This window comes from Mustela nigripes, chromosome X (assembly GCF_022355385.1).
Source record: "Mustela nigripes isolate SB6536 chromosome X, MUSNIG.SB6536, whole genome shotgun sequence".
NCBI classification, from domain to species: domain Eukaryota; kingdom Metazoa; phylum Chordata; class Mammalia; order Carnivora; family Mustelidae; genus Mustela; species Mustela nigripes.
The window spans coordinates 109,793,854-109,815,327 of record NC_081575.1 but is presented as its reverse complement, the minus strand read 5'-3'; the positions used below and the strand labels follow the sequence as shown (position 1 = coordinate 109,815,327).

Below are 21,474 nucleotides of genomic sequence, written 5' to 3'. Positions count from 1 at the left end.
GGGGGGGGGGAGGGGGTACTCGCGAGGGGCCTGAGCTCAGCAGGGGACATGCTTCCTCTGAGGGGGCCGGACCACGGAGAGGGTCAGGGAGACCCCCCCCCCCCCAGGAAACCCAGAAAGGTCTCCGGGACTGAGCTGAGCTTGGTTCAGAGGGAGAAGAGCCACCACCAAGGCAGCCTCCTTCAGGTGGGGTTGTGGGCCAGCCCGAGAGCCTGCCACCTAGCCTGAGCCTAAGCCCTGTGTCCAGGCCACCCTCGCACGCCCACGGGGGTTTCCTGTCGTCCAAGGAGAGAGCGAGGACCTTTAACAATCCTGTCTTTAGACTCCTTACAGGCCATGACAAAGGAGGCCTCAAACTGGAGTTATTTCAACTTGGAAAAATAGGAAATGTGACATTTCTCATGCTCTGTGTGCTTTGCTGTAAACGGCAGTCAAGTCAAGTTATTATTTTTCCTGACTCCTCCTTCCCCCTGTCCTCCTCCTCCTGTGGTCCTGGCTGAGCTCCCTTTGGGTCCTCATGCGGGCCTGGAGGCCTACGGTCGAGGCTGTTCCCTCTGCCTGGGACACTCTGGTCCCCGTTCCTCCCCCTTCACCTGGACAACTCTACTCGTCCTTCAGATCTCTGCCCACTTCCCCTTCCCACCGTGAGCTGGGTAAAGGACTCCAGCTGCTGCCTTCCCAGACCCTGTCCCTGTCCCTGTCCCTTACTCGCTGTCCTTCTGAGGATTTAATTGTCAGCTCCCTGGTCTGTCTGGCTCACCATTCTATCCTCTGAGCTGAGCCGAATGCCTGTACGTGCTAGGCACTCGATAGTTATTGACCGGATGGTGAAGGAAGGGGTCAACCTAGATTATCCCCCATCTTGGGTGGCCGCTAGGAATAAGCAGAGAGGACAGCAGAAACAGGAAGCGGGAGAGCTCAGGGAGGAAATAGCCCCTAGAACACCCACCGCCCTGAGCAAGAAGGAACTGTCACCTGAGTATCACCTAGGATTCGGCAACACGAATAATGTTGCTGGAGGAATTAAGGGGATTGTCGCCGGACGTACACGGAATATGGCCTTCCCACGTTTTCTGCCCAATAGAAGTTAGCACAGCTCCAATGCCTATTTTTACACCTATCTTCAGTAGGAAAGGTATGTTTCTACATTCATTTTAAGGAAAAACCTATGTCTTCCGTGCACAAGGGGCTCTTCTGAGTGAGCGATGCTTTGGTCACTCCATGGATAAAGGCATATTCATAATGTGCTGCTAATCCAGGCTCTACTTAACACACTGGCCTTTCTCATTCAGTAGCTGATTTCTCTGTTGGAAGGTGTGAATGCCACACAGGCTTCTAAAGAAGACTAACCTCGAGAAACACAGAGAGAGCTGAGGGACGTTCTTAACAAGAGAGAGATGAATATTAATATGCATGTATATGACACTTGAACCTATATGGCCGTATAGCAGAATATCGAATAATAATGTTTATAGGATAAAGGAAAAACTCAAAAATAATATAGGAATATAAAATATTGAATAAAAGGAAAGCAGGAACAAATCATCGGATTTCTTATATTTTGATACTTTCCTTATCCTGTTGCCCCTTTGGAGTGCCAAGGTGATCTTAGCTTGACTGTGGAAGACAGATCCTTTAGTAATTTTAGTAATTTTCATAATTTTTATAGCGTTAAGCCAAAGAGTAAGGAGCCCATAAGGCACCCAGCCAGTCACCTTCTCCCTGGGTGGCGACACTGGACAGTAACAGCCAGTGTATGCCTGGGAGCACCTCCTAGCAGCTCTGAGTGACCCTCCCTCCTGTCCTTCTGTACTTTCTAGGCTCTTCTTCCCACCTAAGGCGGGCTCTGGCAGAAGCGCTGAATCTCAGGGGCCAGAGAAACCAAACAACGTTCTTAACATTCCACTGAGGACCTGAGGCACTGATGGGGCAAGTGACTACTGGAATATTGTGGCTAGTCCCGCTGCCCTGAATCGTCTCTTTCATTGGAAAAACCTATTAACACCAACGTATCAACTCTTTCACACTTAGGTTGCATTTTTTTTTTTTCCTTCCTGGAAACATTTGTGCTATTAAGAAATAAAACAAAAGCAAAGACAAACCGACAACTGGTGGGGGAGAGAAGAGCACTTTCTGATTTCAGAATTTCAAGTTCACGGCAGGTGTGTGGGGAAAGAGCTTGGGGGATGGAGCGGGGGGGGGGGGCGCGGAGAGAGGTCGACTTGACATTCCTGAAACACACAGCCTTCTTCAGCTTCACAGTTGATTGGTCTATGAAGCCAATCTGCATAAATAATTTTCTTTTTTCCAAGTTGTTTGTAGAAAGAACGTCAAGTGGGATTCCAGTCGGCCTTCGGGGCTCTGGTGAAGAGAGCATTTGTTCCCACCGCGTGGGAAACTTTCGGGTGGAGCTAATGCCCTCGTTTTCATTATGGCACATAATAGGCGCCCAGTGAGAACGGGTGGAATTGTTAAGGAGGGTGTTTCCGTGTGGACGGGGCGGATCTCCGCCGTCTGGAGGGCTCGCGGGGAACGCGGTGGCTGGGACCTCCCGCTCTAGCCCGCCGCCCTCAGCCGCGCTTCCCGCTGTCCCCACCGCCCGGAGCCCGCCCCTGCCCGTAGACTTCGCCCGCAAACCACTCCCACCCCTTTAGTAAATAGGAAGACGGAGGCAGTAAAAGCCATTGTAGACTCCCCTGCCTCCCCCACAATTTGCTATTTTAATGCAAATTTAATGAAATAATGAAGAGAAGCTCACACATGGACACACATACTGTCTCTAGCGGAGCTATTATTAGGCGATTATGTAAAGTGAATGACTTGGCACGGCACCACCATAACCCTGGGGAGGGGTGACAAAGACAGTTGCAAGCAGAAGAGGCTGTGAGCCACGGAAAGGACGGAGCGCCGCGAGGATTTGCCGGGCCCTCCCGGCCTCCGAAAGGCCGAATGTGAGCTCTCGGGGGCCGGGAAGAAAAGGACCGGACCTTTATTAAGCTGCAGTTAGTTTGCTGGGGATAACACAAGATGCTTTTCGTGCCGCCTCTAATGTATCCCTCGTCACCGCAGCTTAGAGCGGGGGAGGCGGGCGGGGGGGGGGGGGGGGGGGGGGGCGAACGGTGGCCCTTGAGTCAAATGTGGCTCCCCACCTGTTTTTGTAAATAAAGTTTTATTGGCACACAGCCATGCACTGTGACCCTGCGTCCCGTCTATGGCTGCTTTTGCCTTATGGGGGGCAGAATTGAAGAGCTGAGCCCCTTCGACCTGCAAAGTCGTAGATATTTAGCATCTGGTCCTTTACAGACCAAGTTTGCTGGCATTCACAGTGGCCAGAAAGGGCTATGTTATGCTGCAGAACAAATTGTCCTGAAAATTGCACAGGCTTTAAGACAACAAACGTTTATTTTTCACCCAGGTGACTTGTCCATTATAGGTTGGAAGGGGGTTTTCTGCTCCATTTAATCTCCATTTAATCCATTTAATCTGGGACCCACCCTGAAGGAGCATGAATGCACTTTCTCAAGCAGGGAAAGGACAGCCAGAGTTGAGTACCAGCCCTTAGATGCTCAGTTTGGCTGGAACTGCTCACAGGGTGCTGCGTGACTACAAGCGGGCTGGAACCTGGGGAAGCACATGGTTGTTTGCTGAGCAATAAACCCTCAGCATAGTACTGTCGCCTCCCTTTGGCAGAAAAAGACCAAAGTGGGAGTCCCAGAGTTAAGAAATGAGGCAGCCAGGGTCCTACCTCTGGTGTTTCTGGCTCGGAAGCCTGTGTTCTTCTCAAAATGCCCCACCTCCTACCACTGATTTATTTTCCTAAATTCCATGAGTCTATTTCATTGAAAATAGATCCCAACTCGCCTTCTCACGTAGGCCAAGGAAAGACACAAGAAGCTGTTTCTAAACAACGACATCAGTGCGGTATGTTGGAACAGTGGCCGTTCTGTGATTTGAAGCTCAGAGGTCAACTGTGTATGGGGGGTGGCTAATTGAGCCAGGTTGAAGGGAAGAGAAGAAATGGTGTTCTTAAGGACACCCCAAGGATCTGGTGCCCGAAGGAGAAGGGACACTCACCTGGTATACAGTCTAAGGAGGTTGTACCAGCAGACCACAGGACATTGGCACCTCCTTGGCAATTGCATTTGCACACTTTCTGGTACCAGGGGTCCTCAACCTCATCCTGAAGGGAAGCCAGAGGAGCAGGAGTGTCAGTCATAGTCAAATTCAATTCTGGCCAGAGCCACTGGAAAAATTTGTGTTAAAAAAACCTTGCTCATGAGTGCCTGGGTGGCTCAGTCAGTTGAGTGTCTGCCTTTGGCCTGAGTCCTGATCCCAGGGTCCTGGGATCAACCCTCAATTTGGGAGCCTGCTTCTCCTCCCTCTGCCTGTCTTTCTGCCTACTTATGCTCTCACTCTCTGTCAAGTAAGTAAAGAAAATCTTAAAAAAAAAAAAAAAAAAAAAAAAAAGATGATGGATTCAAGATTACACCACCTGTATTAAGACCTGGTTTATTTATATTCTCTCATTAAAACACCAGTCTTGAACTTGCCCAGAGAAAAATGTCCTATTACCACCACCAGAATAAAGTATCTTTAAAAAAATACCTTTTTAAAAAAAGTGATAACTCTACACATTATTTTGAGCTAGAAAAAATCTTCAGAAACAGCCTTCTTAGGGCGCCTGGGTGGCTCAGTGGGTTAAAGCCTCTGCCTTCGGCTCAGGTCATGATCTCAGGGTCTGTGATCGAACCCCCGCATCAGGCTCTCTGCTCAGCAGGGAGCCTGCTTCCCCTTCTCTCTCTCTCTGCCTGCCTCTCTGCCTACTTGTGATCTCTGTCTATCAAATAAATTAATTTAAAAAAAAAAACCAGCCTTCTTACTGTAACATACCTCAGTAGATGATAATCCCAGTGTGGCTAAACAAAAAGACAAGAGAGGAAAAAAATTAAGTTAAAAAAAGAAACAAATTCAGCAAATTTATTCATTCCATGGAAAATAAAATGAAAATAGTCACATAAAAGTTAACAAAGCCCCTTCTGGAAGAAGTCGAAGTAAGTAAATATAAATATCTGCCAGGAATAACATCCACAGATGCTGAAAAACTAGGGACAGTGAAATTAAACAGACAAGGATAGTAATTGTTATTATTTTAAAGTGAACTCTCCCCCCAAAATGTGGCTCCAACTCACGACCCCAAGATCAAGAGTCACATGCTCTACTTACTGAGCCAGCCAGATGCTCATATTGTTTTTGTTTTTTATAGAATTTTGGGAAATACATTAATGTAACAAAGAGGAAAAAATGCACTTGTATTTCTTATCACCAAAGGCAACACTGTTAACATTTTTGTATAAATCTTCCCAGTCTTTTTTTCTATGTGAATTTTTTCAAACCTATTTGAGAGCCTACTACCTAAACAATGCCTACAATTTACATTTACATTGTTAAATTTGACATTGACAGTGCCAGCTTTTCCCTTTACTTATTAAGCCTCCATCATCATCATCATCCCTAGTGTCTGCCAAGTGCGCTGTTCAGGAGCTGATTCCTGGCCCTCTCCCCCCAACCCTGTGACCGAGCTAGGTTATTTAGGATTACCACATTGTTCAGAAAATCTTTTTAAGGTTTATTTATAATGTACAGGAAATATCAAGCCACAAAGTACAAATACTGCGTAATTAACATGGGAAAAATAAGTCTGCAAAATTTAACGTAAAACTAACATCTAAACTATCTTCATAGAAGTATGAGTAAAGAGGACGAATGCACAATTTATTTTAAAACATTTTTTATTTAAATTCCATTAATTAACATATGATGTATTATTTATTTCAGAGGTATAGTGCTGTGATTCATCAGTCTTGTAGAACACTCGTTGCTCATCACGTCACGTGCCCTCTTTATTGCCCATCACCCAGTTACCCCATCCCCCACCCCTCTCCCCTCCAGCAACCCTCAGCTTGTTCCCTATGATTAAGAGTTTCTTACGGTTTGTCTCTCTCTCTGGTTTCATCTTGTTTTATTTTTTCCTCTCTTCCCCTATGGTCCTTTTTTGTTTCTTAAATTCCACATGTCGGTGAGATCATATAATTGTCTTTCTCTGATTGACTTGCTTCACTTAACATAGAACCCTCTAGTTCGTTCCATCCACATCATTGCAAAAGGCAAGATCTCATTCTTTGTTGATGACTGCATAATATTCCATGGTGTATATGTATATGTTCCACATCATCTTTATCCATTCATCTGTTGATAGACATCTGGGCTCTTTCCATAGTTTGGCTACTGGGGACATTGCTGCTATAAACGTTCGGGTGCACATGCCCCTTTGGATCACTACATTTGTATTTTTGGGGTAAATACCCAGGAGTGCAATTGCTAGGTCATAGGGTAGCTCTATTTTCAAGTTTTTGAGGAAACTCCCTACTATTTTCCAGAGGTGAATGCACAATTTAGTAGGAAAAGAGTTAGAATACATTAGCATAAAATGCTTAAGCTCTGCTGCCCAATATATAACCACTAGTCCCATGAGGCTATTTGCCCTTAAATTATTTAAAATTAATAAAATTAAACATACAGGATGCCTGGGCAGCTCAGCCGGTTAAGTGTCTGCCTTTAGCTCAGGTCATGATCCCAGGGTCCTGGGATCAATCCCGTGTCAGGCTTCCCAGTCAGCTTGGAGCCTGCTTCTCCCTCTCCCTCTGCCCCTCCCCCAGCTTGTGCACTCTCTCTCGCTTTTTCTCAGAAATTAAGTAAATAAATAAATAATCTTTTTAAAAAATGAGCAAAAGTTTTTAAAAATTAAATTAAACATTCAATTCCTCAGTCACACCAGCCACATTTCAAGGGCTTCCTGGTCACCTGTGGCTAGTGGCTGATGTACTGCACAGGTATAGAACATTTTCATCATAGCAAAAGCTTCCATTAGACAGTGCTTGCAGGTTTAAAGGCCCAGAGCTCCATTTCCCATTTTCATTTCTCTTCCGATTATAAAAACAACACATACCTATTATAAAAATCTGGAACAAAGCTTGAGAGTAGGCAATAGGAAATAAACCACTTCCCTATCTAAAAGTTGAATCTGATGCCCACAAAAAGACCTTTCAGATAGTTTAAGAGAAAAAAGGAATGATGTCATCTTTTGTGTCACCATTATAAGAGCTATCTTTTTCAAATTTTGCCTTCATTTAAATACTACATATTTACCTGTTCTGCAAACCACTTTTCCATGTCCAGTGGGAGCCTGGCACCGCACCAGGGCCTGGGCCTTCTGAAATGGAAGCCTCCCTCTCTGCCCACAAGGGGCTGGAGGACCCAGGAGAAGACAGAGCACTGGACATTGCATGGGGTGAGGACTCTCCCAGGTTGTTCATGGGCAGCAGTGGGAGGCCAGGGGAGCATATCTTTTAGAGCATTTCAGGGCTACCTCTCACCCGTGGTCACCTGTCTCCCCCTGGGCCCTTGTTTACAGGTTATTCGTCGTTCCTAGAGATTCCCCGGTCTACCTGCTATGGGCAGAATTGATCCTCTCAGGTTGAGACAAAGGTTGGGAGTGTCATCTTGGAGGCCAAGCCCTGCGCTGGCAAAGGAAGTTACTGACTTCTTATTTTCACATCCAATGGACTCTTTCCAACACTGACCTTATGCCTTCAGGCCCCAATGTGCTCTCAGTCCCTCCCATCTTCCTTTAGTTTCCATCCCACTGTTCACCTGGTTCTCCCAACACTCTGAATACCCTCTCAGTTTCCTTTGAGAGCTCTGCTTCTTCTACCCACCTCATAAATATTCTGAAGCCCAAGAGTCCATCTCTTGCTTTGAATGGTTTACCAGGTATCTCCCCATAGATGTCTCTTACTATCTAAAATTGGACCCAGCCAAATCTTGACACAGTTATGGAGCAACCTGAGTTCTCATTGTGTTGCTGGTGGGGATGTAAGTCAGTCTAACTTCTTTGAAAAACTATTTGGCAGCTTTCACTAAGGTGGAACATAGGTGTGTCCTATGAAGCAGACACTCGACTCTTCGGTATCTAACCACCAGAAATGCATACATATGTTCTCCACGTGCTAGATCACCCATAGCAGTAGTATTTGTATTAACCCCAAACTGGAAAGGCTCGTATGCCCATCAAGAGTAGAATGGGTAGGGGCACCTGGGTGGCTCAGTTGGTTAAGTGTCAGACTCTTGATTTCGGCTCAGATGGTGATCTCAGTGTCCTGAGATCGAGCCCTCATCGGGCTCTGTGCTGGGCATAAAGCCTGTTTAAGATCCTCTCTCTCTCTCTCTCCTTCTGCCCCTCCACATGCCCCCCTTCTATCTCTCCCACTCTTAAAAAATAAAAAAAAAGAGTAGAATGGATACAGGTGGCAAATTCAGACTCGCAGAACACTGAATTGCAAAGAAAATGGACGACGTGACGTGCAGTCCATGCCACAATATGGCCGCCTCTCACGAACAATGCTGAGGAAAGCCAAACACTAAAGTGGACACACCACATGAATCCATTTGAAATGTACAGAAGCAGGCAAAAGTAATCTATGCCATTAGACACTAGGGTCCTCGTCACATTTGGAGCAGGAAGTGGCAGGGAGGAAGGCCGCGGAGGCTCTGTGGGGGCGGGGCGGGGTGACGGCTGGCGATATTCCGGGTTACTTGATCAGAGTACTGGTTACATGGATGTGTTCAGTAGTGAAAACTCACTAAGCTACAAACACTTACCTGTACTTTTCTGTATGTATATCATACTTAAATAGTAGTATGTACGCTATACTTCAATCGAAATGTTTTTTAAGACAGAACTCATTACATCCTTCCTTAAATTTTCTTTTCCTTTATTTCTTATCCTACTGAATGGCTGCCCCATCCACTTAGCACCCCATCTAGAGACGTGGGGCTTGTCTTAGTCACCTTTTCCCCCTAAAGCCACACATCCAGTGTCAAGCAGCAGCCTTTTCCCTCTCTATGCCGCCACCATCACTTCCCATGTTCAGCCCCCCATTCTCCCTCCCCCATACTCTCCCTGCTGGAGAGACCTTGTCTCATCCACCTGTCATGCTGCCCGTGGAAGGGGATGCACACCTGACGGTGTCACTCTCTTCCTGCAAAACCTTTGGTGGATCGTCCTTGCGGGGCTCCAGGTTCCATCTCTCATTTACCTGTTGAATGGCCACATCTCTCCATTTCCTCATCCTTAAAATGGGTATGATAGTAATGTGTCTTTCAAGAGGCCACCATGATCTAGCTCCTGCCTGCCTCTCCAGATGTATCTTTTGCATGCTCTACTAGCTGCAATTCACGTCTGTCTGGTCTCTTAGGTTTAAAGTCTCTCATTTTCCAGGGCACCTGGGTGGCGCAATGGGTTAAGCCTCTGCCTTGGGCTCAGGTCATGGTCCCAGGGCCCTGGGATGGAGCCCTGCATTGGATTCTTTGCTCAGCTGGAAGCCTGCTTCCCTCTCTCTCTACCTGCCTCTCTGCCTACTTGTGATCTCTCCCACTCTCTGTCAAATAAATAAAAATTTTTTTTTTAAAGATCTTATTTATTTGACAGAGAGAGGCAGGTGAGAGAGAGAGAGGAGCAGGCTCCCTGCTGAGCAGAGAGCCCAATGCAGGGCTCTATCCCAGGACCCTGGGGCCATGACCTGAGCCCAAGGCAGAGGCTAAACCCAGAGCCACCCAGATGCCCCAATAAATAAAATCTTAAGAAAAAAAATTAAAAAGCCTCTCCTCTTCCAACTTTTCTGCGTGCCTATCCCCTTCTCTGTGCTGAGGACTTCTTCTGTGCCACCCCCCCCCCCATGTACAACTCACCACTTGCTCTGGCTTGTGTCCCACCTCTTGCGTGCACAGGTTTATGTAAGCACCTGTACAATTACAGAAACTGATATAAAAGGTACCTGCCAATGATTGGTCCCAAAGCATTTATTCTTTAAGTAATATTCACTGAGTATCTACTAGATTCCAGGCCCGGCTTTAGGTGTTGGGGATACTGCAGCTAACAAAACAGGAGGAGGACCAGCCGTCATAGGGTGTGCGTAGCGCAGGCTGCGGGTGATCAGGGCTAATGAAGGAACGAATAAGATAGCCGGCAGCGAGAAGGTGGTGTTGGAGCCTAGACCTGAAAGAAGCGAGAGACCCGGGAGCAAAGCATTCTGGGCAGAGGGAACAGCAAGCAGAAAGGGCCCGAGGTGGGTGGCTTCTGGATGGGCACTGGGTGTGCTCTAGACCGACCAAGGAGCCCCTGGGGCTGGAGCAGGTGAATGAAAGCGCGTTTCAGGAGATGAAGGGGTCAAGTGGGAGGCCAAAAGGGCTTGGCCCAGGCGGAGGCAAGGGAGAGGATGAGAAATGGCTGGATTCTGACCGTCTTTGGATGGCAGCCAACAGTACTTGCTGACAGGGGACCGGGTGTGAGGGAAAGAGAGGTTTAAGGCCTGAGGGACTGGGAGGGGAGAGCTGCCATTTCCTGGGGGAGGGAAGTTTCCAGGAGGAACAGGGACTGCGGGGGATGGGGTGAAGAGGTTCCCTCAGAGGCCTGTGGGCCATGCGACGGTTGAGGCTGAGTGGCTCCGGGCGGGCAGCTCCTGGAGCCCAGGGGAAAGCCCAGCCCGGCTGGCTGGTGCCCTGCGCTCCTTGCATTGGGTGAGCACGGGAACCCGGAGCCTTCGTCCCTCTGCTGCTCCCCGGGAACGGTGGAGTAGAGGAACGAGTGGCATCGAATCTAGTAGATTTGGGGGTGGTTCATCCAGGAGGCACTGGGCTCCACCCCATCTTCAAGATGGCTGAAATGCGGGCAGGCCTGGCAGCTGGGCAAACCTCAATTGTGCCAAGACCCTCTTGTTGGGGGGGGGGGGGGGGCGGCGGTGGATCAAAGGGGAGGCGCGCGGGCCACTGACAGTATGGACTTAATAACCGAATCAGTTTGGCCCAGAGCCTGTGTCTGTCACTGAGGAGGGTTCTTGTGGCTGCAAATGAGCAAACCCAGAGATCCAGTGAGAACCCTACTCGTTTCCAAGTGGGCCCTGGGGGTTCTGCATTCTGCAGAAATAAAGCAGAAGGCCAAAAGGAAAGGGTGGGTGTGTGTGTGTGTGTGTGTGTGTGTGTTTCTGCCACTGTGTGCTCGTGGAGAGCAAGCGTCTTGAGAGGAAGGCCTGCTTTCAGAGCCACTTCCTGTGTCCAGGCAGATGTTGGGCAGATTTCTCATGTTTTTTCCCTCGCAGGCTCCCCTCCTCAGAAAGCGTTGGTCTATAGGCAGCCCCGGGGATCTGAGGCACCAGATCCGTATGGAAACGAGCAGAGAGAGAAGCAACAGCAAGCATTTTACAGGAAAAGCTGTCACCCAGGGAGCAGCGCCGTGGCTGGATCGTCCCCGAAATGATTTAATCACCAAAAAGCTGGTGAACAAAAGCAGAAGCGTGTTTGACTACAACATCCTATAATGCCAGAAAATAACATTGCCAGAATGAGCAGCAGAAAACAGGTCAACCTTGAAAGGAAAAAGAAGAAAAGATTTTGATTTGTGTGGTTGCATATTTTTCTCCCTCTTTGGATTGTTTGTTAGATTTCTGCCCATGCTATGGTTTTCCACTCGAGCGTCTGAGATGGCTCTCATTCCCTGATCTCAGATTTATGCCACATGGGCTCATTCTGCCCTTTTGCCCAAAGGGCCACTCCATGGGGAGACCCTTGTTCCCACAGAGGAGAGACTCTGGGTCTTTTTGATGGATGTCACTAAATCTAGAGCTTTCCTTCCCGTGGAAACAGATGAAGCTGAGGAGAAAAGCATAAAATTATGAATGACAAAAGCTGTCAGTAACTAGCTTCCCATCTCCTTGGGAAATAAGGGTAAGACTCAGGAAGAAAGCAGCAGGCTCCAAGAATGTCCCTCTCGAAGAAGAAAGAAGGAAATCGTCCTGGTGTGAAAATGTTACTATTTGTGGCTACAGGCGTATTTCTGGGTAAATCTGTTATCTGTACATGCTTCAACACAGATGAATCTCAAAAACATATGCTAAGTGAAAGATAAAAGACCATATGTTGTATGATTCCATTTAAATGTAATGTCCGGAATAGATAAATCTACAGAGACAGAAAGTAGATCGGTGGTTGCCAGGGGCTGGGGAGATGGGGAAACGGTCTACCGGTTTCTTTTGGTGGTGGTGGTGGGGTGACGAAAATGTTCTAAAATTGGATGGTGTGCTCCACAAATCTATAAATATACTAAAAACCATTGAATCGCACACTTTAAATGGGGGAATTTAATGTTATGTAAATTACATCTCAATAAGCTGCTTAAAGAAAAACTCCGCTGTCACCTGCGAAGGAGACACACCTGTGTAAGATATATATAAACATGACCAAGTAATGGACCTCTTTATTTTAATCAGGTGGATTTTTAAAAATCATCCTTTGCACTGAATCCAAGATATACAATGGAAGATGAATAGAAGCCTGTCTCCGTTAGCAGATGAAAGCAGCGCTTTACGATGATCACGTCTCGGTTCCCAAATGAACCTTCATCCAACGTATAAGAGGAGTCAATCTATTTATCTGATTTCACTATAATAAGGAGCGACTGCCGCGGGAGAATAGAAATGGTAAAGAGCAAATTACACAAAGAAACTTTGTCTTCCGTTTCCCAGGCGGGCAATAGAAAACATTTTCCCCTGTGCGTTGGCCTTGATTCTCTGGATGGGAAGCTGATGAAGGGAAGCAACCACCCCCTGAGATCCTGTATTTTCTCTCTACCTCTTGAGCATCCTGATAGGTCGCCAAGCCACACGGACCATAAAATGGTCCCTGGACCAGCCCGTGGACCACATTCCAGCACCCCCCCCCCCCCGCCCCCAGCCAGATGGTATTTTCCACTCCTCGTGGAAATTTCGAGAGCTCCTCAGCCTTGCACACAGATTGGTAAGCAGTAGAACAGGAAAGAATGCTGGGCTCTGGGCCTCCTGACAGTGTGTCTTTTATTACAGATATCTCCCGAATGGGCAGGTCTAATTTAAAAAGGGGTTGGGATTATGGACATTGGGGAGGGTATGTGCTTTGGTGAGTGCTGTGAAGTGTGTAAACCTGGCGATTCACAGACCTGTACCCCTGGGAATAAAAATATATATTTATAAAAAATAAAAAATTTAAAAAAACAAATAAAAATAAAAATAAAAAGGGGTTGGGAAAGTTTTATAGGGCTTTTTCCCATTTGGGGGGTCACAGAACACAGTCATTAGATTCAGCACTGCGAAAGGAACCAAGATCGTCCCCGTGGGTCAAATTCTGACACTATTTGGCCCAGAGCAGCCACTCGGGGATGGGTTCTTTATCGAACCGACAACAGAATGAGTGGATGCATGGGTGGTTGGCTGGCTCCCAGTGCCAATCACACAGAAGAGAAATCGGAGGGTGAAGCCTATGGATATTAGAGAACCAGAAGTATTGAAATCGAACCCTTGAAAGGCTGTTTAGATTTTCTTGTTGAGGAAAGAGGAAAGAGTAAAGAAAAACAACAAAACACCCAGAGGACCTTCAAGTATTGAGAGTTCCTGAGACAAGTCGCTGACTCTTACTTCCAAAACAGAAGGAAACCAGACAACTGGTCTCAATGATTCCTACTTAAGAAATGTATTTGGATTTGCCAAATGACCTTGGGATTGTATTCATAGAGACCTTCCCAAATACTGAGAAAGGTGACAAAATACCAAAAGTCATGCGATTGGGGGATCATGAAAGCACATACTCCACCAATGAGGTCTAATGACAGGGCAGAGAGGAGCGTGACCTAAACCCGGAGTTCTGACTCTATTTGTGTGACTTGCGTCATGTCTGCCCACCCGGTCATTTGCAGAGTGGAGAGGCCTCCTTCCTGCCCTCATTTATTTCCTGTGACACGCGTGCATACACAATTGCCTTGAAGAAGACCTTCAACCAATTTCTAATATTCAGAAGGAATCGAAAAAAGAATTCTGAGCTAACAGGCCCTTGAGAGTTGAGAGAGGCATGAAGGACCATTATTTCAAAGATTGAGAGAGAATTTAGAAGGTGAATTGGATGATATCTTAGAGATTCGCGTTTAATTTCTCCTTATTTAAGCATATTACTCCTGCCAGGGCCATATTGAGACATTTAAAAATGATTGAGTGTATAGAGTCTCTCGAGGTTCCTGACTCTCGTTTGGATTATGCTTTCTATTAGAGTCCAGTGGTAGTCGGCGTGTTATGTTAATCCATATTTAAACTAGAGTGACCTCACGTCCCGATTTGCTCAGGACAGTCCTGGTTCACACCTGTTGTCCCAGCAGAATTATTAATAGCCTCCCCTTCCACTCTCAATAGTGTCCTAGTTTGGAAGATTAAATTCTACAGTCACTCTAACCTTGAATCCTAAAAATTTTCAAGGACACACCACACTTTCTCATTGTTGCAATTTATAGCTGTTTTCTACAATCTCTGAGACCCTTCCTTCTTTCGGTCCCATTTCAACCATCCTTTGGACTTTAGAAGGCTCCTCAGAGAACCAGAAAGCCAGCGGGGAAACTAAGAGGAACCACATCCCCATAAAGACGACTGTTGTCCATTATCAATGCACCTTGACTAAGTAACATGGCTTCCTAGTTAGCAATCTTTTAATTATTCAGGTTGCATTTCTATTCATCAGCAAAATGACTAATTCAGTTTTACTATTAAGTATTTGCTAAATGCTAATGGTTGCATAGCACATACCTTCATAGCCAAAGAGAAGTAAAAACAAGAAGCCTTCTATCTTGTGCAGCATTCTCTGCTTGTCCTTGGCTGCAGCTCTACCTTACCCAAGTGGAGAGCTTCCCCAGGAGCAGGGGCTTAACTTGAGCGCTGGCCTCCTTAAGCATCTTATTCCATTTAGTTCTTAGGGCTTTGGCTGAGCCCTAGGAAGTTAACCCACATAGCTACCTGCTCAACAAGCAAGTCTCAGAGACGAGTCTAATGTCTACTGAGGCTGGTTTAGCAAAGGAAGGCACTGGTTTTATGCTATCTTTATTTTTAAAGATTTATTTATTTATTTTGAAAGACAAAGAGAGAGAAAGAGAGCTAGCAGGGGGAGGGACAGAGGGAGAAGGAGGAGAGAGAATCCCAAGTAGACTTCCCATGGAGCAGGGAGCCAGACGTGGGGCTCGACCCCACAACCTGAGATCATGACCTGAGTGCAAACCGAGAGTTGGTCGCTCAGCCAACTGAGCCACCCCAGGCGCCCCTGCACTCTCTTTAAATTTAAGGGAAGCAGTGGAGGGCAAGAGAAACTACAATCAGAAGACCCAGGTCTTAATCCTTTCTTTGCCATCATCTTCTGTGTGGGTGACCTTGAGCAATTTCCTGCCAGATCAGCACTAACATTGTCAAATTCTATGAAAGCGACATGGATTCCCTTCTTGGAAAGCAACTTGGCATCATGTTCATACACCTATTCACTCGGGAAAATACTCAGTTTGGGAGGGGGAGATGATTATACACAAAGACATACCTCACTTTGTTATTGATAATAACAAAAAATGGGAAACAATCTACATGGCCAAGGTCAGGGGGTTCAGCATAGCAGGTAGAGTTAAGAGCACTGAGTCCCATGCCAGACTGGGTGTAAAGCTCAGCTCAGCCACTTGTTATATAACTTTAGGCAAGTTATTTGAGATCTGTGTGCCTCAACTTTCTCATCTAGAAGATGATGATAATAATGCCTCTTTCATACAGGTAGTTTGAGGATCAAGTGGGATGATTACGTATATAATTAAGACAGTGCTAGACATAATTAGTTATTATTATACAGCCATTAATAATAAAGCTGATGGGTGAAAAAGGGAGTTGTTTAATAAGTACAGAGTTTCGGTTTTGCAAGGTGAAAACGTTCTGGAGATCTTTTTCACAATAATGTGAATATATTTAGCATTCCCGAATTGTGCACTTAAACATGGTTAAGATGATAAAAAATAAAACAAGTTAATGAAACGATTGTGATAACAGGGACAAAACTGTGTTATACTCTTGATTTAGAAAAGGATGCAAAAGTACACATTGTATGACCCCCAACAATGTGGAAAAATGCATAGAAAAATAGAGTTTCCCTTTCCCTTTCCGGTTTTGGGCCATCGCCATTCCACCGCAGCCCCCAGGGTCCCAGACACCTTCCCTTCATTCCTCTTGTCAAAGATGGAAAAGGCCAATATAGGGGTCCCTGGGTGGCTCAGTCACTAAGCGTCTGCCTTCGGTTCCCGTGGTGATCCCAGGGTCCTGGAATGGAGCCTCCCCACAGCCTGCATTGGGCTCCCTGCCGGTAGGAAGCCTGCTTCTACCTCTCCCACTCCCCCTGCTTCTACCTCTCCCACTCCCCCTGCTTCTACCTCTCCCACTCCCTCTCTCTCTGTGTCAAATAAACAAGATCTTTAAAAAAAAAGAAAGAAAAAGGCGAATATAAAAAGATAATCATGACACCCCCCCCCAAGAAAAGTGTGATGAACTACAAAGAGGAACAAAAAGGAGCTAGAGAAACGCTTAGTCATTTCGTTGGTATTTATCCTGTGTCTACAAGCTTGTTCTATACCTTGTATGGATTCGTCATTACACAAAGGAAGGTCTATTCAACAAACCCTACTGGTGTATTAAAAAGTGAAGGACTATTTCTCCCTTCCCTGCAGTTTAGAGTCTAATGAAAAATAATAAACCTGTAATAATTCAACCGCAGTCAAAGCACTTTTGCATTGCCATAGTTCAGTTGGAGGCTTTGGGGGACAGGTCTGTGCTGGCTTGCAGGGAAAGGGCTTGGCCAGGTGGTCTTGCTTCCTAGAAGCTCCGTATTTTCCCAGGCCGCTGGGGCCCAGGCCGGGTGGGACTACGACACACGACCAGGAGCCCACCTCTGCTGTTGCAGAGGGGAGGAGAGGCTGTCATTATGCTTCTGCGATAAAAACATGTTCCCCCCGCCCCCCCCCAAGAAAGTGAAAAATTAAGAAAAAGTTTTAAATGTTCCCAAATAGAAGAGTCAAACGAATACTATTTTTATTTTATTTTTTATTTATTTTTAAAGATTTTATTTATGTCTTTGATAGAGAGAGACAGCGAGAGAGGGAACACAAGAAGGGGGAGTGGGAGAGGGAGAAGCAGGCTTCCTGCTGAGCAGGGAGCCCGATGTGGGGCTCAATTGCAGGACCCCTGGATCATGACCAGAGCCAAAGGCAGATGCTTAACTGACTGAGCCACTAGGCGCCCGCAAATACTATTTTATTTATTTATTTTTTAAAAAGATTTTATTTATTTGACAGACAGAGATTACAAGTAGTCAGAGAGGCAGACAGAGAGGAAGGGAAGCAGGCTCCCTGCTGAGCAGAGAGCCCGATGAGGGGGCTCGATTTTAGGATTCTGGGATCATGACCTGAGCCGAAGGTAGAGGCTTTGACCCACCGAGCCCCCCAGGTGCCCCCCGCAGATACTACTTTTAAAGGAGAAAGAAAAAACCCTCCTTTTGCTTTTCTTTGCCTGTGCACTGGAAGAATATTGGAAGTGGACCGGAAAAGGAGTCTTTCACCCGTGGTTCCACTGGGGCTCGAACCCAGGACCTTCTGCGTGTAAAGCAGACGTGATAACCACTACACTATGGAACCTCCCCGAGGGAAACTTGGTATCATTAGCTTATTCATAGCCTCACATCTGAACCGGCGCCTCTGCTCAAACCCCGCCCCTCGGCCGTAGCTCCTCCTCCGCCGTGGCTCCGCCCCACCTGCAAGATAGGGTGTTCGCGGCCAAGTCCCCAGCGCTGGCTGTGGCGTTTTCGCTGCTCGGGCAACCTGCCCGCCTCGTTCGTCAGCACTGTGACCAGAGCGAGGCCAGGGCTGGGGTGACCCTCCTGAGGGCCGCCCCCCTAATCACCCGTCCAAAGTTTTTTGTCAGTCGCGAGGTCAGCGGGACCTTCCCAGAGGGCAGGCGGAAGCGGACCTTGCCGCGGCCATGACGGCTCTTAGCCGCTTCCCTCAGCTGGGGAGAGACCCGCGCTTTCCCCCGGTTTATCCCTGGGCGCCCTGCGCCGCTGCCGGCGGCACGTGGGGGCCTTGAGTCCGGAGCAGGACGGACAGGAGCGCCTCTTGGAGCCAAAGATGGAGGCAGCGCCGGGTTTGGGTGTGGGCTGGGCCTCGCCGTCACGTCGGCATTTCTGTTGCCAGGGTTGGAAGAGTCCGCTGGTTAGTGGGCCCCTTGCCCGCGGGTGTAGGCTCCTAATGGTCCCCCGACATTTTCACAGCGTTCCTCCTCTCCCGACCCCCCGCCCACGGGAGCTGGAAGTTGCAGGACTTTTGTTGGCCACTATTTGGGCTGGGGTTGGGCTGGGAGGGGCGGTGTAGACGGTTTACAGCCCTTCCCGGACTGGGGATGATGAAGCGGGACCCGCCACGAGATTTGAGCGGCCCAGTGCAAAAGGAAAATGCCAGGTTCCTTGTTCATGAGTTACTAAAGGTCCCCAAACGGTGGTAAGCAGAGCATTAGACCCAGAGCCGACCCCTGCGACTGCGCAGGTTGTGGCCGGTGAACCTGTCGCGATGCTTCCGAGACTTCCGGCCCCGCGCCAGGTGCTGGAAACCTCCATTACAAAGGGCTCCGGTGTGCTCCGGCTTCTTAGTTTTCAGGCTTCTTAGTTTTCATTGTCACTGCCGTTTCCCCTCCCCAGTGCTTTTGGATGGATCTTCGTCACCGTCGTAGGGTTGCTCACCACCCTCAAGCTTAAAAACCCAGCCAAGACCCTTTGACGGGCATCTTTAAGGGCTGAGTTGATGGATGGGGCTGTCCTTTCCCCTGGCGTCTTCCTCTGAAGCTGGCAAAGTGATGGAGACATGGTACTGATTGTCTGAAAGCAACCCCGGGAGTCCCGACCTCCTGGGAAGATCTGTGGAAGAAACAGGTGGGTGGAAGGCAAACTAATCTGGGGGGCAGAATCTAGAGGCTAGTCCTGCCCTGGTTACTCATTAACTATGTGCTCTTCGGTTCACCTCCCAAGCCTCAGCGTCCTCCTTGGTGAAATGAATGGGTTGGACCAGACACACCCACTTCCCCTCTGGGTCTAAATGTTATTCCTCCTTTCCAGGTGGGCACACGGAGGCAGTTACCTGCCCTGTAAGTTTTCCAAAGGTATGGAGGCAGGCGTGCAGCTCGTGCTTGGGCTCCCTACCCCCGGGGCTCCCTACTCCTACTGAGCCCCCCACCCCGTAATATTCACCATGGGGCCCATTGCAGAATTCCTTTTTGTTGATACTTTTCTCCAGGCCTCTTGATGCGGATGGCCACGAGTGGATAGCCACCAGCAGGAGGATGGATTCATGAAAGCTCAACTGCTAGTTCATGGACCATAATGACTCCCAGGATACCCAATGCTTAGTACATCCCACCTGTTTCCAAACCTCTCTCTGTGCAGAACAAGGCTGCCGCAAATTAGGCCTGAAATTACACTCACTGTTGTGTTTTGGTTTTTCTCTAGGGAACGCTTCGCTCATCTCCCAGCTTTGTGTCTGCCCTTGCTCCAAAGGATGGGTTCTCCGAGTGCAAGTTTTGGCCAAGTTCCCACACATGCTCCATGTAGAAAAGAAGCTGATGCACCTCTCATGCGTGCTACGTAGGTTTCTGCCTTTAGTGGAAAATTCTTGTGCCTTTTTTCCATTCTGACAAGGAGGAAGACCTTTGTTCCACTTCCCTGCTGCCCTCAGAGTGTAGTCACATTTTGTTAGTGAAGCACAAGATTGTTTACAAAGCACTTTCACATACACTCCTATGAGGAAGCCATGATAAGTATTACTGTCTTCATTTTTCAGCTGAGAAAGTTAAAGCTGATGAATCTGAATGCCTTCCCTGAGACCATTCTGTTTATACTCAGTCTTCTGATGCCGAAGTGATTTTGGGAGGCCCATGTCCGCAAAGGCCACGTGTGGTTCCTGTAAGAGCGCCCCTGAGTTCTTGTAATGATTCATATGCACTCAGGGAGGAAACGGATAACTCTATTCTTTCCTTTTGTGATTTTATTTTTTTAAAGATTTATTTATTTATTTGAGAGAGAGGGAGAGAGAATTTTGAGCAGACTCCCTGCAGAGCATGGAACCTGAAGCAGGGCTCAATCCCATGACCCTGTGAAGGGGTCTTGGGCTCGATCCCAAGACCCTGAGATCATGACATGAGCTGACGCCAAGAGTCAGACCCTCAACCGTCTGAGCCACCCAGGGCCCCCTCCCTTGTAATTTTAAGATCAAGTCCTCAAAAGCAGGAAACAAAAGCCTGCCCAGAAACAACCGTTGGTGACTTTGATCTTGGAACCATCAGTGTCATGGCTAGCCTTTCTTTCAGATGGCCACAGTTTTGCCTGGTGCTTCAGGCAGTTCAGTTCAGGTATGCCTGTAAGCATCTGAACAACTGTAAGTCAAATCCATCAACAGACTAGTAAATAAGGACTAGAAGTCACTTCAAAGTTTTAATCCCCTGATTCCTCAGTTGCTTGGTGTAGCTTCCTCAGCGGATGGCTTTACTGACGGGGAGCAACTTAGCCAGAGAAACCATGGTCTCAAACACCGAGCTGACTTACCTGATTTCATTTAGAAAGGGTTATACTCTTTCACTATCGTGCTCCAGTATTTACTAAGAAAATAAGTCATTACCTTATTATGTGAGCTCACCTTAATCTTCTCCCTTTTGCAGCTCATCAAGTTCGAAACATTTGAAATTAGCCTATTGGAATGGGTATTTGATATTTGTTGCTCTTTGCCCCCGTGCCTTTTCATAGTCCTCTGTATCCCTCTGTTTTCTTAGCCGGCTCAACTTCTATGGTCATTTTTATCACTTGTTTGCCCTTTTGTTGTACTTGTTGGCAAACCACAGTCTGTAAGATCCTGCTCTCTCCGTACTCTGCCCTTGTATATGGCCCCAAGAGGAACACATATCCGGGTCAACCGATTTCACACTAAATTCTTGACTACTGACCTCAAGCGAACCCTTAATGTAGCCTAGAATCCAGTCTACTTCTTTGTGCATTCATTCTCCTCTTCTCCTAAAGGACACTTTTGTATCTTCTCTCCGTGAACTTCCTGTACATCCTTCCCCAGTCTCACTTACAGGTGATGAACCTGCTGCTTTTTTCAGTAAAGAGAGAGAAGCAATGAGAAGAGGACTGCCACAAGTCCCCACCACTTCTGCCCAGCCACCGGTATCTGTGCGATCAGAGCTCTAGGTCAGGCCTCTCCCTGTAGATCACAGTAGATCAGGGCTTCTCAACAGCTGTTTTGACATTTGGGACTGAGTAACTCTTGGTCATGGGGGTCGTTCTGTGCATGGAAGGACGCCTCACAGTGTCCCTGGCCTCTACCCACTTGATGCCCCCGGCATTCCTCCCCCCAGTTGTTGGCACCCAAAATGTCCCCTGGCAGGGGGAGGTCTTGGGGGCCTTTTGGTAACATTTGCAGATACTTTTGGTTGTCCCAGCGTGGGTGCAAGGGTT

The 21,474-nt window shown here is 47.5% G+C and overlaps 1 protein-coding gene, 1 long non-coding RNA gene and 1 other non-coding gene across 3 annotated transcripts in view; 1 reads left to right on the top strand and 2 right to left on the bottom strand.

Annotated features, from left to right (window-relative positions):
- The window catches only part of RS1 (retinoschisin 1), an 18,444-nt gene extending 9,256 nt beyond the window's left edge, over nt 1-9,188 (bottom strand). The window contains exons 1-3 of the mRNA XM_059385303.1: nt 9,047-9,188; nt 4,891-4,916; nt 4,075-4,180 (exon numbers count right to left, since the gene is read on the bottom strand). Of these exons, the coding sequence (XP_059241286.1) occupies nt 4,075-4,180; nt 4,891-4,916; nt 9,047-9,188 (274 nt within the window). The remainder of the gene's footprint in view (nt 1-4,074; nt 4,181-4,890; nt 4,917-9,046) is intronic.
- An 8,353-nt stretch (nt 9,189-17,541) lies between these two features.
- TRNAV-UAC (transfer RNA valine (anticodon UAC)) lies at nt 17,542-17,614 on the bottom strand. Its single transcript has one exon. It is a non-coding gene; the product is annotated as a tRNA-Val (tRNA).
- A 142-nt stretch (nt 17,615-17,756) lies between these two features.
- On the top strand, nt 17,757-19,929 carry LOC132007400 (uncharacterized). The gene is made up of 3 exons (XR_009401338.1): nt 17,757-18,187; nt 18,670-18,900; nt 19,474-19,929. It is a non-coding gene; the product is annotated as an uncharacterized LOC132007400 (long non-coding RNA).
- Nucleotides 19,930-21,474: the final 1,545 nt, after the last annotated feature.